The 25,838-nt window shown below is 39.6% G+C and overlaps 2 protein-coding genes across 7 annotated transcripts in view; one reads left to right on the forward strand and one right to left on the reverse strand.

The window, feature by feature from the left end:
- The window catches only part of JADE3 (jade family PHD finger 3), a 136,056-nt gene that overhangs the window by 28,169 nt on the left and 82,049 nt on the right, over positions 1-25,838 (reverse strand). For all 6 annotated transcript variants that reach the window (XR_006890394.1, XR_006890395.1, XR_006890393.1 and 3 more), the window contains 2 exons: positions 17,169-17,326; positions 2,232-2,422 (listed from right to left, as the gene is read on the reverse strand). Coding sequence is in view for 3 of the 6 variants with exons in the window: in XM_046674070.1 (XP_046530026.1) it covers positions 2,232-2,422; positions 17,169-17,326 (349 nt within the window). In the remaining 3 variants the exon portion in view is untranslated. The remainder of the gene's footprint in view (positions 1-2,231; positions 2,423-17,168; positions 17,327-25,838) is intronic.
- LOC124246120 (40S ribosomal protein S2-like) lies at positions 4,225-5,116 on the forward strand. The gene is given in 2 exon segments (XM_046674071.1): positions 4,225-4,716; positions 4,718-5,116. Coding segments are annotated over 2 exon segments (846 nt in total). The 3' UTR covers positions 5,072-5,116.

Raw genomic sequence — 25,838 nt, forward strand, 5'->3', positions numbered from 1 at the left:
TTCTTAGAGGGACTAATGATTTTGTGAGAGTATATATACTTATTCTAATAGCTTATCAACAATCCCAAACAAATTTACCCAAGTATTGCCCTTCATTTGTAATATAAGATACCCTAAGGAACTTTGGAATTCCATATATGGAATTTGTAATGTTGTAGCTACTTAGGAAACCAAAAACTACCCAGGTAGTATGTTTCATTTTTCCAGCCAAGACAAATCACACATTTTTTTTCTGGAGTGGAGGAATAGAGTGTCTGGTTACAAGAGCACTTGGATTCAAATTGCAACTTGACCTCATATTGGTTATGTAAACTTTGACAAGTTATTTAGCCTCTGTAGAGCTCAATTTCCTTATTTGTAAAATGAGGATAATAATACCAAACTCACTGATTTCTTGTGAGGCTGAGATGAGGTAATTGTTCGTACATTGCTTAGCACAGTGCCTGGTATGTAGCAAGCACTCAATTTTTAAAATTCCTTAATCTGAACCAAAAAAACATGCTTAATTTAATATTGTTTTTCAAAGTTCATTTTAGGCTCTTAGAAGCCTCGATACAATATCATTCACACTAAAGGAATGCTTGAGATAAGGTAATCCTCTTTTAAAACTCGTCCAAGCCTAAATGTAATGTGGTATCCTGGATGGGCTCCTGGAACAGAAAAAGGTCATTAGTGGAAAAACTGGTGAAATCCCAATAAATCCTGGAATTTAGTTAATAGTAATGTACCATGTTGGTTTCTTAGCTTTGACAAACGTACCATGGTAAAGTGAGATGTTAACACTAGGGGAAACTGACACTGTGTGAAGGGCATACAGTTAGCTGTATTAAATGTGCAACTTTTCTGTAAATCTAAAACTACTCCAAAATTTAAAAGTTTATTAAAAAAACTCATCCAAAGAGAATTAACTGCAAAATACCAAAGGGACTTTGTTATAAGGTGGGGTCATGTTGAAGGCAGCACTGTGATGTTGTAATGTATATGGCTGCTGTATGGTTCATAAACACAAGTGCACATCGAGCCATCAATCCACTTGATTATGCCCTCATACTCTGATTCTCCCTCTCTGTCAGTCTTTTATTCTCTTCTCTTTGTGGTTCCCAGCCTAAACTGACTCATCTCCTCTTAGAAGGCAAGCAAGAGAAGACATAAGACAAAAGGCTTTAAAAAGCAAGAAGGATTGGTTACTGGTAGAATAAGTACCACCATCATGCCAAATTGGATTTAATATAATTTTATTTTTTATTCACACACAGATATCAACCTCTAAAGAAAGAAAAAAAAGGGAGACAGGAAAGAAAAGGAAAACCACTGATCCTTGTTGTACTAACAATGAACAAATGTGATTCAAACAAAAATGAAATCGAATGTATCTTTTACCATAGCTCATATGGAGACCTAAAAACTACTCGTTGTTCCACAGGACCACTTGGACCTAAACGCTGCTCAGATTGAAGACAGGTCAAAAAGAGCTGTGTGTAAGTATAAAGTGAGTTTCCTTTCAGTCTAGGATTTCCCAGCATCACCAGTATGGTACTGTACGGCATATATTTATTTTAAAATTATAATTATGTTTATTTCCAAGCTGTTGCTTTGCTTGTTTTTGCTTTATTTTACTTTATTTTTTGAGAATTGCACGACAACTCTATAACTCACTGGAAGTAGCTAAGAACTGCTCTGGGGATGTTTTGCCCTAGGCCTTCCATTCTTCTGGGCACCAAACTTACAAGCCCTCCATTAAGGCATCCTGGTCACGTTGACCTGTCAGCTGCAGCGGTGCTGCCTAAAGCTGATGTTGGAGCTTCTTTCCATCAGGTGGAGGTGGCAGAGGCTCCGCTACCCCTGGCCCTGCTCATTGATCAGAGTGCTTTTCAGGGCTGAGCAAGGAACCAGGCTCAGAATCCTTCTCAACCACAAGTCCAATCAGCCATGACCATGCTCACACTCAGAATTGGGAAACAACCTCCTGAAACCTACATGCCATCCCTGATCTGTGCTATTCACCATGAACAAGGAAAGAAAAGGTCGGATTTAAATGTTACTTCTCTATATCAATATATGTATGCGTTTCAAGAAATGCCTCATTAGATAAGATCAAAGAGAAAAATAAATGAAAAGACCAGAAAAGAATGGAAGCCACTAGATGAAAGCAAGTTAAATGGTCCTGACAACTTTAAAAAGCCCCACAAATCAAGTCAAGGAACAACTTACTTGTTGAGAAAACAACTTACCCATTTCTGCGAGGTCTTCATTGAGTTCCTGGAGCCAGAAGATGTCCATGTCATCTAGGTCATAGCGACACACAGATGCTGCCAGCTCCATGATATTGATGTAGCCAGGCTCTGCGGTCTCTGGGCTGGAGCAGTGGATGTACTTCCTGGGCCGGATAAACAGAACCTCCTTTATCTTCTCGGCGATAATCCTAGAAAGGCAAAAGAAAGATACCAGTAACAAACAAATGACAGATTTCACGCACTTAGGCCAGACAGTGGAGTTGAACACTCTCCCGTTCTACCCTGAGGAAATCCCCTGCTCTGCTAACTGGGAGGTATGGCAGATCCCCTTCTAGAAAGCAAATGGTTCTACAAATTCAGTTTTATCATCTGCTGTGAACACTGACTGCTAACAATCTGCTTCATTTACCTTCATGGCTCCTAGGTTCCTACTACCATTCATTCTAATAAAATGTTGCTGCATTGTGTCTTTTGGGGCAATGACCACCAAGTTTATTTAGAAGGGGAAATTTAGGAAGGAGTGATACTGGCACAAAGGCACAGGCAGATTCCACGTCAAAGATATATTTCAGCTAAATTCATGGTTTTCTGCCATGGAAGCAATACTGGATGGTGGTAAAAAGTACAGGCTATATGTATATAATATATATAATGTATGTTGAATAAAGTTAATAACTACACACATTTGCACATTTTAATTTTTCCAGCATATGGAGTTTTTAAAGACAAAGGCAACAAATACTTGAGGAAAAAAGCAGAACTCTAAAATATTAATTGAAGCTAAAATTTTGGAAACTGCTGTCAGAGGCCTGTTTCCATCTGAAATGAACCCAATTGAAAAGGACAAGACATACATATGAATTCTAGAGAGACTATGGGATTAAATATGCTGTGCTTTTTTAGTATGGGCTGTGAGATAATTATAGATATCTAAGTATCTAATTTTTTTCAAAATCCATCTTTTTCTAAATGGAAGAACATTTTGCTAACTATTCATCTCAACTGCCTCAAATTCTACGTGGAACAAGGTAGACTATAAATTTTCTTAAATTAAAAGTAATATGTTTACTAAGATTCTGGAAGAAAACAAAGGGGGAATATCCTTATGACCTTGGTCTAGGCAAAGATATTTTAAATAAGACATAAAAGCCATTAACCATAAAGGAAGAGATTGAAAAACTTGTGTTTATCAACAATATATAATAAACTTTTACAAATCAATTAGAAAAAGACAGACAACCCAATTAAAAACTGGGCAAAAAACTTGAACAGACATTTCACAAAATAAGGCTATCCAGATGGCAAGAAAACTTTTAAAAAGGTTCTCAACCTCATTAGTTATCACAGAAATGCAAATTGAAATCATAATCCCTATTACCTACCAGAATAACTAAAATTAAAAAGACTGACTAAAAATTGATGATACTAAGTGTTCGTAAGGAAGTGGAGCAAACACACTTCTCATACACTGCTGTGGGGAGTGTGAATGGGTAAAATCACTTTGGCAAACTATTTGGCAGCAGATGTTATAGATGAACATAAGCATACCCTATGATCTAACAAACTCACTCCTAGGAATATACTTAAAAAGAAGTACACATATGTACACCAAAAGATGAATAAAAATGGCCATATTAGCATTTTTCATAATAGCTGAAAACTGGAAGGAACTCAAATATCTATCAAAAGCAGAACAGATAAATAAAATGTGGTATATTCACACAATGGAATAGGACACAGAAGTGAAACAATTAACTACTACATGCAACAGCATGGATGAATCTCACAAGCATAAAGATGAACAAAACAATCCAGTCTTGGTATGAAGTTCAAAACCAGGAAAAACTGTCGCCTATGGTGAGGGAGGTCAGTTAGTGGGCAGAAGCAGAAGGAGGGCTTCTCGGTTTTGGTAATGTTTTATTTCTTGTTGTGGGTGGCAGTATATTTAATTCATAAAAATTCATTGACTTCTTCTCCGAGAAAACACCAAATGGCGAATGACGCCGGTGCTGTGGGAGGGCCTGGAGGCCCCGGGGGCCCTGGACTGGGAAGCTGCGGAGGCTTCGGCAGTGGAGTCTGGGGCCGGGGTCGCGGCCGCAGAGCTCGCGGAGGCAAGGCCGAGGACAAGGAGTGGATCCCCATCACCAAGCTGGGTCACCTGGTCAAAGACATGAAGATCAAGTCCCTGGAGGAAATCTACCTTTTCTCCCTGCCCATCAAGGAGTCTGAGATCACTGACTCTTTCCTGGGGGCATCTCTCAAGGAGGAGGTTTTGAAGATTATGCCGGTGCAAAAGCACACCCGTGCAGGCCAGCGGACCAGGTTCAAGGCATTTGTTGCCATCGGGGATTACAATGGACATGTCGGTCTGGGTGTGAAGTGCTCCAAGGAGGTAGCCACTGCCATCCGTGGGGGCATCATCCTTGCCAAACTCTCCATTATTCCCATGCGACGAGGCTACTGGGGGAACAAGATCGGCAAGCCCCCATACTGCTCCTTACAAGGTGACAGGTCGCTGTGGCTCTGTGCTGGTGTGCCTCATCCCTGCCCCCAGGGGCACTGGCATTGTGTCAGCCCCTGTGCCCAAGAAGCTCTTGATGATGGCTGGTATTGACAACTGCTACACCTCAGCCAGGGGCTGTACTGCCACGCTTGGCAACTTTGCCAAGGCCACCTTTGATGCCATCTCTAAGACCTACAGCTATCTCACCCCCGACCCCTGGAAAGAGACCGTGTTCACCAAGTCTCCCTATCAGGAGTTCACTGACCATCTTGTAAAGAACCACACCAGAGTCTCCGTGCAGAGGACCCAGGCTCCAGCTGTGGCTACCACATAGTTTTATACAAGAAAAATAAAGTGAATTAAGCCTGTTAAAAAAAAACAAAAAACAAACAAACAAACAAAAAAATTCATTGAGTTATACAGTTACGCTTTGGTTCCTTTTCTATGTGTATATTATATTTCAGTTCAAAATTTATAATGATGATGATGATGATATCTCACTCATCTTTTCATATGTATCTTAAACTAAAGGTCTGAATCTAAGGACTGAGTCTATGACAATAAAAAATCATAGACTGAAACAGTAATACCAAAGGCAAGGAAATATGTGGGTAAAAGGTGAAGTTAATACACAAGGACAAATTCTTTCCCACAAGGAGAAATTCTTGCATTTATAATGACAGAGGGAAAAGTCTATGAGAATTAGTGAAGAAATATTACTTTGGGATTTTTAAAAATGCAGCTTTAACATCTTCAAGTACCTATAACCTTGCTAAAGCTGGAGGAAATCCCAGGATTATCCCTGGGTAATTTTCTTCTCTCGTCACTATATACTAAGTATAGAGACACTCTTTGAATGGTCACAGACCACTGATCAATTCAGCAAAAGCTCGCAAGCCTAGAGGCACGAGCAATTTTATTTGGATGACATAGTAAGTACAGTTTTCAATTTAGATGCTTGAATGTAAACGAATATTTTAATAACTTTTAGATGATTGACCTTTGGTGAAAGGACCTATAACTGCACCTGCTTAGCCCCATAGAAAGAAGGCCTGTCCACCTGCTTGTCAGGGTAGGCCAGCTACCTCTGGCCCGTGTGAACACTGAGGAGGCAGTAAAAGGAAGCTGCAACCACTCTAACCGACCTATGGGGCCTCCTCCAGTGTCTTATGCACAGTGAGTCCCCAGTGTGTCTTCAGTTGATCTAAATATTTGGCAGGTAGAGACTATGCTTCATTTCCTAATGAGTAGATTGGAATCATTTGTGAACAGCACATAAATTGCACAACTATTATAACATCATGGATTCTTTAAAGGCTTGAAATAAATGTCTTAAGAGCTAACTAAATAGGAGCCCTTTGTAATAATATCTCTAGGAGTAGTTTCCCAAGACGCCCCTTGTTAATCTGGCCACTCTAGGGTGACGGTTTCTCTATAAGACTTCACGCCTCATCTATGAAACAAAGGACACTTATAACTTCAGTGACAGATGATATTTTCAAAGTCCCACATGCTCTTCTGCAATGTGACTTTGTTACTCCTCCATCAAGTGGTGAACTCTAATGTTCCCTCCTCTTGAATCAGGGATGGCTTGTGACCGTTTCCACCAACAGAATATGGCAGAAGCGATGCTATGAGAATTGCGAGGCTGGGTCATAAAACGGAACACAGCTTTCACTTTGTTTGCTGAAACATGTGCATGTAGAACCCCGTGACTGAGGCCTATAAAAAGTCTGTCTATGCTGAGCTTGTCATGCTGTGAAGGAGCCAAACCACATGGAGAAGCCATGTGCAGTCTTTACGTGATCCCAGCCCAGGTGACAGACATTAGTGAATAAACCTTCAGATGATTCCAAGTCTCCAGTTGCTGAGTCACCCCCAAACTTCAAGTCTTGCCAGATGATGCCCTAGACATTGTAGAGCAGAGACAAGCCAACCCCACTGTGCCCTGTCTGAATTCCTGACCCATAAGAATCCATGACTATGACAACACAGTTGCCTGAAGCTGCTAAGTTTGGGGGCAGCAGTAACTGGAAAAACAATTTATGCAGCAACAGTAACTGGCAAAACCCCTAAAGGAGTGCTTTAAACTTTAAGTAAGATAAATGTGTGTACGAAAGTGCTCTGTACATTGTGCTCTTTATTGATTCTCATAATTGAAAGCAAGAATGGTAGACTGCTGCTGTCTAAAATGGAAGGGGAAAGGAAGTGTGGGAAGAGTGGAGCAAGGAGAGTAGGGGGAGCTGAGTGGGGCAGGATGATGAAATACAGCAGGAGTGGGAGGCAGGCTTGTGCTCCCATTTATCCTTAGGGGTTGTTATTCCTTTGACTTACTATACGAAATCTGAATATCTTTTGAAAGCAGTGCCAAGAGGATCTCCTTTAATATTGAATATGGGGTATGAGGCAATGAAGAATCAAAGATTACTCTAAGAATTTTGGCCTGAAACACTGAAAAAACAGAGTTACAACAGGAAGGATGGATCTGCCATTAGTTAAACATGGAAAACTACAGGTGGAACTAGTTTGAGAAGATGTTCAGTAGTTCAGTTTAGGGAATTTTAAGTCTGTGACGTCTATTGGACATCCAAGTGGAAATGTTGAATTGGTGGTTGTATATTTGAGTCTGGAGTTTAGTAAAGAAAGTATTGCTCTCCAGAGCCCAGTTAGTCCAACATTTACATTTCAAGGAGAAATAGGGGCCTGTCTGAACATGTGACTATTCCCTCTTTCAGTATCATTAATGACTCAGAAGTGTATCATGATATATTGTTAAGTGAAAAAGGCAAGTTTAGAATGTTCCATTTATATTTACCTACAAATACATGTGTGTGTATAAGACATATACTATATAGTTAATGTTCTGTAGTCTGATTATTTTTGTTTTTATGATAAGCCATAATTCATCTATAATTTTAAAAACATACATGCACATACATGGTAAATACATCATTAACCACTTGTATGTCATACAATGTATAACGCATGCTTCCTCTCAACCAAACATGAAGCATTGTTTTCCTTCCATTAGAACTTCATTGTAATAGAAACTAATTTAAATATACAAATGAAAACCTAAAAACAAAACCTACCTGAAGTTTGTTTATTATTGACTAGCATCAAAATCACCCAGATCTACCTAAAAACATGTAACGAGGTTAACATCATCTTTACTTGTTGAACTTACTTTTGAAAAATTCCTTGAGGTAGTGAACAGACTCTTCTAAGCAGCTGTAACTGAGAGTGTGAGCTGGCTCCATAATTCTCCGTACCCCTCCCCTCAATCACCACAGATAGGCACAACTCTGCACTAAACCAAGAGACAAGAGAACTGCGGAGAGGACAATGAAACAGGGAAAAACCTAGTCTGAAAGCCAGAACAAAGACTCCTGATAGGATCTGCTCCACGTACTGTTGTATCTTTTTTTCCCCTTTTCAATTATTATAGCATGAATAGAGTAATTCTAGCACCCAAGCATCAGGTCAATTAATTTATATTCATCCAAAATTACTTCTCTAAGTCCATTAGGAAATGAAATTCTGAAGCATTTCGACGATCCTGTGGATTAGGTAATAAATAAAAAGCAAGTGTGTACTTTAGTTTATTAGTATTTATGTTTCTCTAGTTGACTGATTAATCTGTCTGTAGGCAGTAAGGCAAGTCAGTCAAATACAAACAATAAAAACATTACTATTGTGACGGACTGAAGGTGGTGAGAAATCCTTTGCTAGTCCTTCTGTCGAGAGGTAGGGTCTACTTGCTCCCCCTTCAGTCTGGGAGCTCTCTGTGACCGCTCTAATAAAAATACGGTGGAAGTAATACTGTGCCAGTTTCTGAGCCCCCAGGCCTTGAGACTAGCAGCTCCCACTTCCTATCTCTTGGAAAACTCACTTGTGGAGCCCGGAGGTGCCAGGTAAGAAGCCAGACTACCCTACTCAGAGACCATGTGGAGAGGTCCTAAGACTATATGGGAATCTGGGCAATGCAGATCATAGCATCAACTACAGGGTTACAGTGATGAATAAAATCAATAAGGTTTCTGCGCTCATGTAGCTTTGAGTCTGTAATGCCAGTATCAAAGAGTAGCATAGAAATGCCATGTGTTCACCAAATCCTGTTTCATTTTCCATCTAGGCACACAGCAAGACTATATTCCCCAGCCTCCTGTGCAGTTACGTGGGCCATGGAAGTGAGTTCTGGCTAATGGCATATGGGTGGATAAGCCACTTCAAAGCCTAGCCCTCCCCTCCCAGCATCTACCTGCATAACCCTCCACACATTGTCTTTACTTTTCCTGCTGCCTGGATTTAGAGGTTTGGGGGTGGAGGAGGGAGTGGGAAAGGAGCTGGCAGATAGAGGGGCCACTCATAAAAAGAGCCTGAGTCCCTGAACGACTAGGTGGGGCACAGGTAACCCACATCCCAAATCCACATTGGACAGAGACATGTGCAAGAAATAAAACCTTCATTGTGTTAAGATGTTAAGACTCTTGGGGATGTTTGTTATAGCAATTGGCCTATCTCGACTAATACATAAGGGTAAAGAATTATTTCCCAATATTTTCATATATGTTTTACATTAAATCACTATTGTATTACATTAGATTCATTCTTAAATTTCTCTAAGAGATTTATATTTTAGAATATTTTCTCCAGAGAAAGGAGATTTCCATCAGTAGAAAATAACTAACCAATTAGGTTTTAATTTTACCAAAACTAACATGGAGGAGCCAACTCAAAATAATGTATTAAAAGATGTGTTCTTATATTCCGATACTTTTCATATGCTATTATGAACTGCTATAACATTATTAAAAATCTTTAGCATAATATTAAGGAATGTCATCATGCTTTTAAGGCACACTGATTTACAATTTTTAAAATTTGGAAGGCAGGAAGAATTTTTACACTGAATAATTCTTAATATTTCTTCTTTATATGAAAGTAATACATGATCACTGAAGATATTAGTTTTAAGTCTAAAAGCAACCATTGCAAGGGTTTGTTATGAAACATTTACATTTGCTTAGATCTGGCAGTTATATCAGAAGAAAACACTTTTATTTTTGGCTTTTGTGAATAAAGCTACTATCTTTTAATTTCAAAAACTGTTTAAATAAATATTCTCAATAGTGTAAATAACCAAATTATTACCAGGCACCTCCTTAGCTTCTAGGACTTTTGTAATCTATGAAGAAAACAAAAACAAAAACATACAGGAAGTTATAAAACTAACCAATAAAAAAGGAACATAAGTGGTGTTTTATTATATAGTGTGAGAAAAAAGTATATTTGGACAGAGTGAAGCATAAAGTAGAGACATTAGCATCTCAGTTCAAGGTAGGAAAAGTTAAAAAGTCACCTTTTTAGACTTGTGAAAAGGGGGATTTTAAAAAATAAAATTGAGGTTTCTTGGTGATTCAAGAACTATGTTTTCCTCATAGCAGCCTGATTCATGAGGGACTCATAGAATCAAGGTGGCTGGAGTTAGGGTATGGTGAGTGTCTACCACTTTCAAAGAGGAGGCTGCTCAACAAATGGGGCTGGGACATCTGGAGATCCACATGCAAAAAAGAATGAAGCTGGATCCCTAATACCTCACATCATATACAAAAATTAACTCAAACTGATCAAAGACCCAAATGTAAGAGATAAAACTATACAATTCTTAGAAGAAAACAGGTATAAAACTTCATGATCTTGGTTTAGGCAACGATTTTTCAGATATGACACCAAAAGGACAAGCAACTGAAGAAAAAACCAGATAAACTGAACATCAAAATTAAAAACTTTTGCACCTCAAACGACACCACCCAAAAAGTGAAAAGAAAACCCACAGAATGGGAGACTATATTTGCAAATCATGTATCTGATAAGAGACATATCCAGAATACGTAAAGAACTTTTACGACTCAACAATAAAAAGACAAATAGCCCAATTTTAAAAATGGGCAAAAGATCTGAATAATTTCTTCAAAGAAGATATATAGAGGAGGTATGCATGGATGCACTATATAAAAATGGGACATTCTGGAACTGCTGGTCAGGGGACTTTGTCACCCTGTTCACTAAAGGGTCAGATTTTTAGCAGCCAAGGGCATCCGTCCCAAAGTGAATGTGATGGAACATAAAGAAGTAAACTGAGACAATTCACTTCGGCTGTTTGAACAGCAGTGTTTCATAGGAAGAGAAAAAAAGATCAATCTTGTCTTTTCTGACCACATAAAGGCTTCTTCTCTTTGTAATAAAGCACAAAAGCTCTCTTCCAAAAAGGATATACAAATGGCTAATAAGCACATGAAGAAAAGATGCTCCACATCATTAGCCATCAGGCAAATGCAAATAAAAACCACAATAAGATACACTGCATACCCACTAGGATGGCCATAATCAAAAAGACAGACAATAACAAGTGTTAACGGTGAGGACATGGAGGAAATGGAACTCTCATACATTGCTGGTAGGAATGTAAAATGTTGGAGATGCTGTGGAAAATGGTTTGACAATTCCTCAAAATGTTAAAGATATAGTTACCATATGACCCAGAAATTCTACTTCTAGGTATATACACAAGAGAAAGGAAAACGTGTGGCCACTCAAAAACTTGTACAAGAATATTCAAAGCAGCATTATTCATAACAGCCAAAACATGGAAGCAACTCAAACATCCATCAACTGATGAACAGATTAACAAAATGTGGTATATCCATAGAGTGGGATATTATTTGGCCATAAAAAGTAATGAAATATTGATACATACTACAACATGGATGAGCCCTGAAAACATTATGCTGAGTAAAAGAAGCCAGACTCCAAAGGGCACACATTGTATGATTCTGTTTATATGAAATATCCAGAATAAGCAAATCCATAGAGACAGAAAGTAGATTAGTGGTTCTTATGGACTGAATTGTGTCCTCCCCAAATTCATTTGCTGAAGTTTTAACTCCTAGTGTGGTTGTATTTGGAGATGGGGCCTATAATAAGGAGATAAAAATGTTTAAGTGAGGTCATAAGGGTGGGGACCTAATCCGATACGGTTGGTGTCCTTATAAGGAGAGGAAGAAACACCAGAGATCTCCCTTTCTGCGTGCACACAGAGGAAAGGCCACGTGAGGAGACGGAGAGAAGGTGGCTGTCTATAAGCCAGGAAGACTTCACTGGACACTAACCCTGATGGCAACTTGATCTTGGACTTCTAGCCTTCAGACTGTGAGAAAATAAACTTCTGCTGTTTATGCCACCCAGTCTGTGGTATTTTGTTATGGCAGCCGGAGCAGACTAACACAGTGATTACCAGGGGATGGGGAAAAGGGAAAATGAGGAGTAACTGCTAACAGATGCAGGGTTTCTTTTAGGGGTAATGAAAATATTCTGGAATTACACAGTGGTGATAGTTGCATAACTCTGTGCATACACTAAAAACCAGTGTACAATTTAAAAGGGTGAATTTTATGGTATGTAAAATCTATCTTGATAAAAATATTTATATCAATTATACCTCAATTTAAAAAAACTAAAAAAAAAAAAAAAAAAAAGAGAGCTGCACATTTATAAAAGCCCATGGTTGGTCATATGACAAACTTGGAACTTGACCTGACTGAGGAACTTAGTGAAATCCCCCCTACATCCCACTTTCCTATTTTGATTTATAAAATCACTTGTTAGGTGTAATGTATGTTTACTTACTCTAAACTCTTTCAATCGAGTGCTTGAGAAAGTAAAAAAAAATCTTTTTACTTTTAGTATAGGAAAGGCAAGTGGTGAAAATGGAAGGTTCAGCCTTCCTATTTGCAGTTATTCCCTAATCTTCCTTGTTTTTATGCTCTTCCCTTCCTAGCCTCATCTCTGTTTTTCCTACTTGCATCTTTTGGTTCTTCACTAATTTTCTTTCCTAACACCCACTCATTTTCCTCTTTGCTTCCTTTGTCGTCTTCTCCTTCTTAAAATGTGAATTAACATTGTTTTATTAACATTATTGAGGTAAAAATGACATACATTAAACTGCATGTATTTTAAATGTACAAATTAGTAAGTTCTGACACACACGTATATATACATCTGTGCAAACAGCACTACAACCGAGACAATGAATATATCCATTACCTCCAAAAGTTTCTGTGTGCCCTCCACTGTCCCCTTCCAAAAACCACTGATCTGCTGTCACTAAAGATTGCAGATAGTCCTTGCTTGCACAGTGGCATGGTCCTGTAAAAATGACTGTGCAAGCTGAAACTGTGAAAAGCAATCTTTATAATCAATGGGGAAAATTACAATTGTTCAGTGACCTTTAAAATTTTTGTCAAAACATTAAAACTCTCACTGTTGGCTACAAATATATAGGGAAGTAAAAATAGTAAAATCAGTATGTATTTAACACACTATAATTTAAAGCACTGAGAATTTAAACTTATTTTTCTGTAAAATCTTATCAAGAGTACAGTGCGTGACTCCTTCTTTTCATCACATAACTTATGATACAGAGCAAGCATCTTTTCTATGCCTTGGCAAACTGTCATACTCCTTTCTAAATTTGGATTAGTTTTCAACATTTTGTCCCTTGTGCTTTCAACATTGTAAAATATTTCTGAAAGTTCCTTTAATGTGCAGTTTTTTGCTGGCATCATTTTCTCTGGGACATCTTCATTCTTGTCATCAGAATCACTTTCTTTCTTTATGTCCATAAGTTCGCTTTCACTAAGTTCCTCTGGCTAAATATCTAGAGCCTCTCAGACAACAACAGTATCCACATTCCCATGGTCAGCTACTTATTCTATAACTACATTTAGTTTGATTCAAATTTCTCTTCCAGTATTATCACTTTTTATTTCTTTAAATGTTTGGTAGAATTCTCCAGTGAAATCATCTGGGCCTGGAGGTACTTTTAGAGAGAGTTTTTAATTACAAATTCAATTTCATTAATAGTTATGGGGCTATTCAAGCCATGTATTTCACACTGGGTGAGTTGTGGTAATTTGTTCAGGTAACTCTCAGGAAGGCAGGAAAAAGAAAACAGAGAAATGAGAGAGAGAACACACACACAAAATAAAATGGCAGACTTAAGTCCCAATATATCAATAATTACATTAAATGTAAATGGTCTAAAGCCATTAATACAGAGTGGATTAAAGAACATGATCCAAATATATGCTGTTTACAAAAACAAACTTAAAATATAAATATATAAGTAAGTCAAAAGTGAAATAATGGAGAAAGATATACAAGCAAACATTACTCAAAAGAAAGCACGAGTCGGGGGCTGGCCCCGTGGCCGAGTGGTTAAGTTCGCGCGCTCCGCTGCAGGCGGCCCAGTGTTTCGTTGGTTCGAATCCTGGGCGTGGACATGGCACTGCTCATCAAACCACGCTGAGGCAGCGTCCCACATACCACAACTAGAGGAACTCACAACAAGAAATATACAACTATGTACTGGGGGGCTTTGGGGAGAAAAAGGAAAAAATAAAATCTTAAAAAAAAAAAAAAAAAAAAAAGAAAGAAAGCACGAGTGACTATATTAATATCAGATTAGACTTCATAGCAAAGAAAATTACCAGAGATGGAGAGGAACATTATATAATGACAAAAGGATGGATCCACCAAGAAGACATAGCAATCATAAACGTATGTGAATCAAACAACACTCCTGCAAAATATGTGAAACAAAAACTGACTGAAATGAAAGGAGAAATAGACAACTCCCCAATTACAGTTGGAGACTTCAACCATACAGAAAATCATCAAGGATATAGAAGAACTCAACACCATCAAATTGACATTTATAGAATACTCCACTCAACAGCAGCAGCATATGCATTATTTTCAAGCACCCATGGAACACGAACCATGAAAGACCATATCCTGGGCCATACAATAAACCTCAACAAATTTAAACAAATTGAAATTATACAGTGTGTGTTCTCTAATTACAATGGAATCAAAACTAGAAATCAGTAACAGAACGACAAGAAATTATTCAAATACTTGGAAACTAAAAATCACATTCTTTCTTTTGCTGAGGAAGAGTAGCCCTGAGCTAACATCTGTTGCCAATCTTCCTGTTTTTTGCTTGAGGAAGATTAGTCCTGAGCTAACATCAGTGCCAATTTTCCTCCACTTTTTTTTTTTATGTGTGGGTCACCACCACAGCATGGCTGATGAGTGGTGTAGGTCCACACCTAGGATCTGAAGCTATAAACCCGGGCCGCTGAAGTGGAGTGTGCCAAACTTAACCACTACGCCATGGGGCCAGCCCAAAATCACACTTCTAAATAAAAGAAGTCTTGAGGGAAAAAAATATATCAAAGTGAATGAAAATGAAAATACAACACATTAAAACACACCTACAGCAGTGCTGAGAGGTAAATTTATAACACTCAATGCTTACACTGGAAAAGAGGAAAAGTCAATAAGCTAAGCTCCCAACTCAAGAAACTAGAAAAAGAAGAACAAAATAAACCCAAAGAAAGTAGGACTGATATAACAGAGATAAGAGCAGAAATAAATACAAAATAATGAAACAAAAAGATGGTTCTGTGAAATGGTCAGTAAAATTGACCAACTTGTAGTAAGAAAAAATGTAGGGAAAAATTGCCAATATCAGGAATGAAAGAAGGGATATGATTGTTTCACTTGCTCCAAGTGTGTTCATAATTGCTCAATCAAGCACTTTTATGATGGCTGCTTTTAAATTTTTGTTAGATAATTCAAATATCTCTGTTGTCTTGGTGCTACAATCTATTGATTGTCTATGATCAAGTTGAGATCCTCCTGGTTCTTGATGTGAGTGATTTTTTTTAATGACACCTGGACCATTTTGGATATTATGCTATGAGACTCTGGATCTTCTTTAAACCTTCTGTTTTGGCTGGCTTCCTCTGACACTGCTCTAGCTGGAGATCAGGTTGGGGGAGGGGATATCACTTCATCACTGCCAGGTGTTTGTAGAAGTCCTTGTTTACCATTTGGCCTCTGTCGACATGGGTCGACAAGGGTCCCAAGGGTAGGGACTCTGTTACTGCTGGGTCAGGTTCTGGCTCCCCATTAGGCCTCCACTGATACCTTCCTTGCTGGGATTGGTAAGAGTGCCTTACTACCGCTCCCTATGTGGCTTCCACTCACACCACGGGGAGAGGAGGTGTCTTCATTACTGTTGGGCAGTGGTGAAAGTCCTGACTTTCTACTAAGTCTCCTCTGACATCACCCTAGATGGGGGGAGAAATTACTGCTGCCAGGTTGAGGTGGAAGTCTAGGTTCCCCACTGTTACTATTACAGTAGATAAAAATACTGACAGTAAGGACATGAAAATGCCTGACTTGTGTCCATTCATGATGCTGTTCTAATTTTTAGGAGGCAAGAGATGGTGTCAATGATGATAAGCTAGTGAGGCTGAGGATGTATGTTGGGCAAGACTGTGGAGCTTTCCTTAACAGAGCACAGACAGTCTCTCTGTGGGTGGGACAGCCTGGGCTTGGGTTTTAGAAGTGATTCAATAAGCATTTCTGGAGCATGACTAGGAGCTAAGAACCTGGTGCTAGGGGCAGAGAATTTAAGGATGTGATCTCTGCCCTTTAAGAACCTATTATGTACTAGAAAGAGAAAGATGTACAATGAGATGTACAATTTCTCACAGTAACCAGCAGGTCCCACCAGCTCTTTTATCTGGTGCTATTCCTTCCTTCCTTTCTTCCTTCATTCACTCAAACTTATGCCAAGCATTTTATTTCATGCCAGCCTTTGTGCAAAGCACTGGGAACACAAAGACCAGTAAGAAAAAATGGCTTCCAAAACCAGTCATTACTCGTGAGGAACTGAACTTACTACTACTTCCGGCAGAAAAGTCCTCTCCCCTTTCCACAAAACAAAAGTCCTCTCCTACTTAAACTTTCTTCTCAAGTCTTTGCAAATGAAGGCCACGTGCTTACAGTCAACCCAATTATTCCAGTTATCCCCTTCACTTTGGGTTTATGCATTTTACAAACTCTGTATGTTTTGGCCCTCTATAGAGGCTATCACTATGAGGTCCCGATTATAATGAAGCAAATTCTCATGGAGTTATGTATTAATAGAGTTATTATGGGGTTATATAATTAATGCTCTATTTCTCTTCAAAGACTAATAGATGCTACTGATTGTTGAGTTAGACCTGGAAATCCTGGTCTCCAAAATCTTATCATAACTTCAGACTGGACTTCAAACAGTTTTATTCTGTGAATGGGCACATATTATATCCCTATATAAATGAGCTTGACTTTAACTACTGATCTATCCTAGCCTGGTATAATCTGCCATTGGTCTGAGTGAACCGGTGAACATGATGTGTGACTTTGTATTCTAAACATATAATTAGCTACTCAAAGTCTCTCCCCAAGCAGCACAAAGATAACTATAAGAGCATTCATTCCCTAAGCCAGAGGCACAAGCATGCAAATACCTGAGGGAAGGCTGTGGAAGAGTCTCTGGACTGGCTGGTACCTGGACTCCCTTTTCCCATTCTTCCTTCCATGTATCCGCAAAGAGGTAATAGCTGTCAGGATTAATGTGGTGAGAATCTGGAAGTTTCATGGCACTGATGAGGTCCTTCCGGAATACCTGGGAAGACATTACACACACCTTGAGAAGACCATCACTATGGAACTAACACCATTTAATGTTCTTTTAAAAAGACCATCCCCACCCACTCTATGCTTCAACAAGAGAAACATCTCTAACTTCCTAAACAGCCAGATCAACTTGTTTGGAAAGGGTTTGAAGTGCTGACAAGGAAGCCAGTTTGTTCTGGATTTAATAAAGAGTAAAGAGGATATTCCTGAATTATTTTCTTGGGCTCCTTGAATTTAAATCAATACAGGTTACTCTAAAACAGTTTGTATAAAACAAATAATCTTTAAAACTCTCAAATTAAGAAAAAAGTATCCTCTGATAACTTATATCTGTTTATTTAGTCATTACCTTAGTTTTTATCTACTTAGAAATAACTTTAGGCTTACAGAAAAGTTACAAAAAGAGTACAGAGTTCCCACATACCCTTCACATAGCTTCCTCTAATGTTAACATCTTACATAACCAGAGTACAAATATCTAAACCAGGAAACTAACATTGCTGCAATACTATTAATTAATCTACAGACCTTATTAAAATTTTACTCATTTTCCCCCTAATGTCCTTCTGTTCAATCCAGGATCCCACATTGCAATTAGTTGTCATGTCTCCTTAGTATCCCCCAATTTGTGACAGTTTCTCAGTATTTTCTTGTCTTTCAAGCCTTGACACTTTCGAAGAGTATGGGTCATGTATTTTATAGAATGTCCCTACAATCTGGGTTTGTCTGACGTTTTCTCATGATTAGATTGAGGTTATTCGTTTTTTGGCAAGAATACCACAGAAATGAAGCTGTGCCTTTTTCATTCCATTATATCAGGGACACATGATGCCAATATCTTATTAGTGGTGATGTTAAACTTGATCACTTGGTTAAGTAGGTTTTTCTGTTTTTCTCCACTTAGGTTACTATATTTTCCTTTGTAATTAATAAATATCTTAGAGGAGATACTTTGAGGTTATAAAAATATCCTGTTTCTCTTCAAACTGTCATTGACTAATTTTAGCATCCACTGGTGGATATCTTGCCTGCAACAATTATTACTGTGGTGTTCTAATGGTGATTTTCTATTTCCCTCTGTCCTTCAACATTTATTAATTGGAATTCCTCTGAAAGAAAGATCTGTCCCTTCTCCCCCATTTTCTTATTTATTGAATTATTTATTTATATCATTAGAAACTCATGAGTATCTATTCTATTCTTTGGGTTATAATTTAGTATTATTATTTATTTGTTGCTCAGATTTTCCACCTTTGGCCACCGGGAGTTCTTTCAGGTTGGCCAGTGCTCTTTCGACATGTCCCATCTTTTTTAAAGCATTTCCTTAATTTCCTACATTACAACATGCCCCAGGTATGTTTACATCCTCTAACTGGTTATAAAAGCTGTTAATTTTAGATGTTAACTTCATATTTTGCTACCTTACTGAATTCTTTTATTGCTTCAGTTTCATCATTGATTTTCCAAATATACTATCATATCATCTACAGAGTTTTGCATCTTTTCTACCTAGTCTTATGTCTCTAATTGGTTTTTCTTGTTCCATTGCATTGGCTAATACCTCTATTAATATTTGGAATAGTAACAGGGATAGTGGGTATAACTGCCTTCTTCCTGAAATTAGTGGAAATGCCTTTAGTGTTTCCCATTAAATAAGAGACTAGGTCGAGGACTATGGTGTACATATTTCATAATGTTAAGAAAGTATCTTACAGTTCCTATTTTCTTAAATGCTTCATAATGCCTGGGTATTGAATTTTGTTAAAGGCTTCTTTAGCATATATGGAAATAATTATAATTTTTCCTTAGACATATTAATATGCTGTATGATAATACTGGATTTCTTAATAATGAAACAAACTTGCATTTCTGGAATGAATGTGACTTGGTCATGATATATTACTTCCTTAATATGGTATGATATTATTTTCTAATATTTTAATATTTTTGTATCATACTCATGAGTGTTATTAATCTGCAGTTTTATTTCTTCTGGTTGTATTGTCTTTGTCTTTTAGGTTTAGGCAACAGTGTTATGCATGCTTCATAAAAGGAATTAGAACATTTTCCTTCCATTACAATGCTCTAGAATAATCAGAATTATTGAGACTATCTGGTCCTTATGAAACCATCTGGACTTGGTGCTTTTTTTTGTGGGGTAGTTCCTTAATAATTTTCTCTATTTCTTCTTTGGAAATTGATCTCTTTAAGCTTTCTACCTCTAATGGGGTCAATTTTGGTAATCTGTATTTCCACAGAGAATTATCTATCTTATCCAGGTTTTCAAATTTATTTGTACAGAGGCTTGCAAAGTATAGGCAGTTCCACTTTGCACAACAATGTGAGACCATAAAAATGATGGTGCATGTGGAAACTGTGAAAAGCAATCAATAGCTTAAGGAAAAAATTATGATTTTTCTATGATCTTTGAACATCTTGGTCAAAATATTGGAAACTCTCTTACTGTTGGCTATAAATGTATAGAGAAATGAAATAAATAGAACTAGTGTTTATTTAGTATACTGTAATTAAACTTTAGAGACATTGAGAAAGTTTTTTTTTTGTAGAAAAACTTATCAAGAGTAGGTGGAACATTGGGGCTGGCCTGGTGGTGCAGCAGTTAAGTTTGCACGTTCCGCTTTGGCAGCCCGGGGTTTGCTGGTTCAGATGCTGGGTGCAGACATGGCACCGCTTGGCAAGCCATGCTGTGGCAGGCGTCCCACATAAAGTAGAGGAAGATGGGCACAAATGTTAGCTCAGGGCCAGTCTTCCTCAGCAAAAAGAGGAGGATTGGTGGCAGATGTTAGCTCAGGGCTAATCTTACTCAAAAAAATAAAAATTAAAAAATAAAAATTAAAAAAAAAAGATTAGGTTGAACAATGCTTGCCTCTTTTTTCTCATATAACTTAAGAGGCAAACATCTGAGATGGAATGTTTTCATTATCATTACTTTTTTTTTTCTCTCCAAAGCCCCAGTACATAGTTGTATATCCCAGTTGTAAGTCATTCCAGTTCTTCTATGTGGGATGCCACCACAGCATGGCTTGATGAGTGGTGTATAGGTCCATGCCCAGGATCCGAACCAGTGAACCCCAGGCTGCTGAAGTGGAGTGTGCGAACTTAACCACTCAGCCATGGGGCTGGCCCCCATTATCATTATTTTAAAAAAATCTATAATTTCGAAGAGCCAAGATGGCGCCGTGAGTAGTCCTCTTTGTCTCTCGCCCTTCGAGTCTACAATTATTTGGACACTTATCGCTTGACAAAGGATATCCAGACAGCATCTCAGGACGTCTGAGACACACACGCGACTATACATCGGAAGGCGGATGGACTTTCCTCCGGGAGGAGGTGGAAATAGGTGAGGGCTCTCCGACCCCGACGGGCAGCCTGGTACCCGCAAGCGGCTTTCTTCCAACGGACGCCCCCAGAGGATCCACGCACGTCTAGGGCAGGAGCGAGAACACAACAGAGGAGCGACGCTGGAAACAGGTGACCAGAACCCTACCTAAACCCCCTGCAATTACTCCTAAACGCAGAGGGAAACTTTGGAGTTGCACACCTGAGCCCGCGGGGAGAGTCTCTCCCCGCCATTGGCGGGGGGATCCAGACTGGTGCTCGGGGCGCCCGGAGGGTCCCAGAGAGAGACACGGAGGGCACGGAGATCTCCCAGCTGCCGTTGCCCGCCCGTGGGACTAGGGATTGCTGGAGATCTCGGAGAGGACCGGGGCGGGGGGAACTTTCAAAAGGCCGGTCCTGCGACCCGGAGGGGAAACGCCGGAGCTCCGCCCGGGCAGCAGACAAAACTCTCTGTCTGCCATTAGCAGAGGGGCCACGCTGAGCATTCACGGCTCCAGCAGAGGCCGGGAGAGAAGCCCTGAGGGCGGGGCGACCCCCAGCTGCCGTTGCCCGCCCCGTGGGGCTAGGGATTGCCGGAGGTCTTGGAGAGGACCGGGGCTGGGGGAAGTTTCAAAGGCCGGTTCTGCGACCCGGAGGGGAAGCGCCGGAGCTCCGCCCGGGCAGCAGACAAAACTCTCTGCCTGCCATTAGCAGAGGGGCCACGCTGAGCATTCACGGCTCCGGCAGAGGCCCGGAGAGAATCCCAGAGGGCTGGGCGACCCCCAGCTGCCGTTGCCCACCCCGTGGGGCTAGGGATTGCCGGAGATCTCGGAGAGGACCGGGGCTGGGGGAAGTTTCAAAGGCCGGTTCTGCGTCCCGGAGGGGAAGCGCCGGAGCTCCGCCCGGGCAGCAGACAAAACTCTCTGTCTGCCATTAGCAGAGGGGCCACGCCCAGCATTCACGGCTCCAGGAGAGGCCGGGAGAGAAGCCCTGAGGGCGGGGCGACCTCCAGCTGCCGTTGCCCACCCCGTGAGGCTAGGGATTGCTGGAGATCTCAGAGAGGACTGGGGCTGGAGAGAGTTCCAGAGACCCAGCTTAGTAGCCTAGGGGGAAACCCTACAGGCTCACAGCAGCCTTAGGGAAAGCCTCTGCACAGCACCAGTAGAAGGCACCCAGCCGCCAGCCACAAGGCTGGAAGACCCCAGGGCAAAAGCAGCATAGCTAGGTGTACTAACCACAGACTCTAGAAGATGCCAATAGCTATCCTGCGACCTATAGAGGACAAGTGAGATTTGGTGGGTGCCAACAGCAACGGAGCGACAAATATAAGTGATCCCACCCCTGGCTGCTGGAAAAGCCCATAACACCGTTGTAGACCCCAAGGAGAGAGCACATCTAGGTGGGCTGCAACAGTAGGCACCTGCAGCCTGAAGCCCCCCTGTGACGGCCCCCACGGCAGAGGAGGGAATCCAAAGGGCCACTGTGGCTACGAAGAGGGGCCCAGGCCCAGTTAGCAACTACGGACAGGATTCCTGGTTGGTGAAATATAAACAGCTGCTCCTCCCTCCGCAGCAGCTGAAACAAGTGAAAGGAGCAACTAAACTCTATTTCCATGCGGAGGCACAAATCAACAACATCAAGCAATATGAAAAAATACATTAAATCTCCAGAACAGAAAGAAAGCAACAAATACACAGAAAACAATCCCAAAGAAAATGAGATGTATAACCTAAATGACGATGACTTCAAAACAGCCATCATTAAGATTCTCAATGAGTTAAGAGAGAATTCTGACCGACAACTCAACGAGTTCAGGAGCTATGTTACAAAAGAGTTTGATACGATAAAGAAGAACCAAACAGAAATATTGGAAATGAAGAACACAATAGAGGAGATTAAGAAAAATCTAGATGCTCTGAACAGTAGGGCCGATAATATGGAGGAAAGAATTAGCAATTTGGAAGATGGCAATATAGAACTGTTGCAGGCAGAGGAGGAGAGAGAAGCAAGACTTAAAAGAAATGAAGAAACTCTCCGAGAATTATCAGACACAATTAGGAGATGCAACGTAAGGATTATAGGTATACCAGAGGGAGAAGAGAAGGAGAAAGGGGCAGAAAACCTATTCAAAGAAATAATGGCCGAGAACTTCCCAAATCTGGTGAGGGAGATGGATCTTCAGGTGACAGAAGCCAATAGATCTCCAAACTTTATCAATGCAAGAAGACCAACTCCACGGCATATAGTAGTGAAGCTAGCAAAAGTCAACGAAAAGGAAAAAATATTAAGGACAGCCAGGCAAAAGAAACTAACCTACAAAGGAACTCCCATCAGGCTATCAGCAGATTTCTCAGCAGAAACTTTACAGGCTAGAAGAGAGTGGAATGATATATTCAAAAATCTGAAGGACAAAAATCTACAGCCGAGAATTCTCTACCCAGCGAAAATATCCTTCAAATACGATGGAGAAATAAAAACTTTCCCAGATAAACAAAAATTAAGGGAGTTCATTGCCACAAAACCTCCTCTTCAGGAAATCCTCAGGAAAACCCTCATTCCTGAAAAATCCAAAAAAGGAAAGGGGCTACAAAACCAAGAGCAGAGGAGATAAGTAGAAGGACAACAACAGAGAGTAGCAGCTCTACATCAGAACAGATTAAACCATGGGACGAGAAACAAAGGAAACTGAAAAAAACCGGAAAACAAGACACAAAATGGGAGTGGTAGGCCCCCACGTCTCAATAATCACTCTAAATGTAAATGGATTGAACTCCCCAATCAAAAGACACAGAGTGGCAGGATGGATCAAAGAACAAGATCCAACAATATGCTGCCTCCAGGAAACACACCTCAGCCCCAAAGACAAACACAGACTCAGAGTGAAGGGATGGAGAACAATACTCCAAGCTAATAATGAACAAAAGAAAGCAGGTGTCGCTATACTAATATCAGACAAGGTAGATTTCAAAGCAAAACAGATAAAGAAAGATAAAGAGGGACAGTATATAATGATAAAAGGGACTCTCCACCAAGAAGACATAACACTTATAAATATATACGCACCCAACACAGGAGCACCAAAATTTGTAAAGCAACTCTTAATAGAACTAAAAGAAGACATCAACAACAATACAATAATAGTAGGGGACCTCAACACACCATTAACACCAATGGACAGAACATCCAGACAGAAAATCAACAAGGAAATAATAGAATTAAATGAAAAATTAGACCAGATGGACTTAATAGATATATATAGAACACTTCATCCAAAAACAGCAGGTTACACATTCTTCTCAAGTGCACATGGAACATTCTCAAGGATTGACCATATTTTGGGAACCAAAGCAAACATCAATAAATACAAGAGAGTTGAAATAATATCAAGCATCTTTTCTGATCATAACGCTATTAAACTAGAAATCAACTACAAGAAAAAAGCAGAGAAAGGTGCAAAAATGTGGAGACTAAACAACACGCTTCTCAACAAACAATGGATCATTGAAGAAATTAAAGAAGAAATCAAATATTATCTGGAGACAAATGAAAATGAGAACACGACATACCAAATCATTTGGGATGCAGCAAAAGCAGTCCTAAGAGGGAAATTCATCGCAATACAGGCTCACCTCACTAAACAAGAAAAAGCTCACGTAAGCAACCTCAAACGACACCTAACAGAACTAGAAAAAGAAGAACAAACAAAACCCAGAGTCAGTAGAAGGAGGGAAATAATAAAAATAAGAGCAGAAATAAACGATATTGAAACAAAAAAGACAATAGAAAGGATCAATGAAACAAAGAGTTGGTTCTTCGAAAGAATTAACAAAATTGACAAACCCCTAGCCAGACTCACCAAGAAAAGAAGAGAGAAAGCGCAAATTAATAAAATCAGGAATGACAGAGGAGAAATCACAACAGATACCAATGAAATACAAGAGATCATAAGAGAATACTATGAAAAACTATATGCCAACAAATTGAACAACTTGGAAGAAATGGACAAATTCCTAGACTCATACAATCTCCCCAAACTGAATCAGGAAGAAATGGAGAATCTGAATAGACCAATCACAAGTAAGGAAATAGAAACGGTAATCAAAAACCTCCCCAAAAACAAGAGTCCAGGACCAGACGGCTTCTCTGGAGAATTCTACCAAACATTTAAAGAAGACTTAATACCTATTCTCCTCAAGCTGTTCCAGAAAACTGAGAAAGATGGAGAACTCCCTAACACATTCTATGAAGCCAACATCACTCTGATCCCCAAACCTGACAAGGACAACACAAAGAAGGAGAACTACAGGCCAATATCACTGATGAACATAGATGCAAAAATCCTCAACAAAATTTTGGCAAACCGATTACAGCAATACATCAAAAAGATTATACACCATGATCAAGTGGGATTTATACCAGGGACACAGGGATGGTTCAACATCCGCAAGTCAATCAACGTGATACACTACATCAACAAAATGAAAAACAAAAACCACATGATCATCTCAATAGACGCAGAGAAAGCATTCGACAAGATCCAACACCCATTTATGATAAAAACCCTCAGTAAAATGGGTATAGAAGGAAAGTACCTCAACATAATAAAGGCCATATATGATAGACCCACAGCCAACATCATACTCAATGGACAAAAGCTGAAAGCCATCCCTCTGAGGACAGGAACAAGACAAGGGTGCCCACTTTCACCACTCCTATTCAACATAGTACTGGAGGTGCTGGCCAGAGCAATTCGGCAGGAAAAAAAAATAAAAGGAATCCAAATAGGTAACGAAGAAGTAAAACTCGCGCTGTTTGCAGACGACATGATCTTATACATAGAAAACCCCAAAGAATCCACAGAAAAACTATTAGAAATAATCAACAACTACAGCAAAGTAGCAGGGTATAAAATTAACGTGCATAAATCAGTAGCATTTCTATACACTAACAATAAACTAACAGAAAAAGAACTCAAGAACTCTATCCCATTCACAATCGCAACGAAAAGAATAAAATACCTTGGGATAAACTTAACCAAGGAAGTGAAGGATCTATACAATGAAAACTACAAGACTTTCTTGAAAGAAATTGACGATGACATAAAGAGATGGAAAGACATTCCTTGCACATGGATTGGAAGAATAAACATAGTTAAAATGTCC

The sequence above is a fragment of the Equus quagga genome, chromosome 10 (assembly GCF_021613505.1).
Source record: "Equus quagga isolate Etosha38 chromosome 10, UCLA_HA_Equagga_1.0, whole genome shotgun sequence".
Classification (NCBI taxonomy): domain Eukaryota; kingdom Metazoa; phylum Chordata; class Mammalia; order Perissodactyla; family Equidae; genus Equus; species Equus quagga.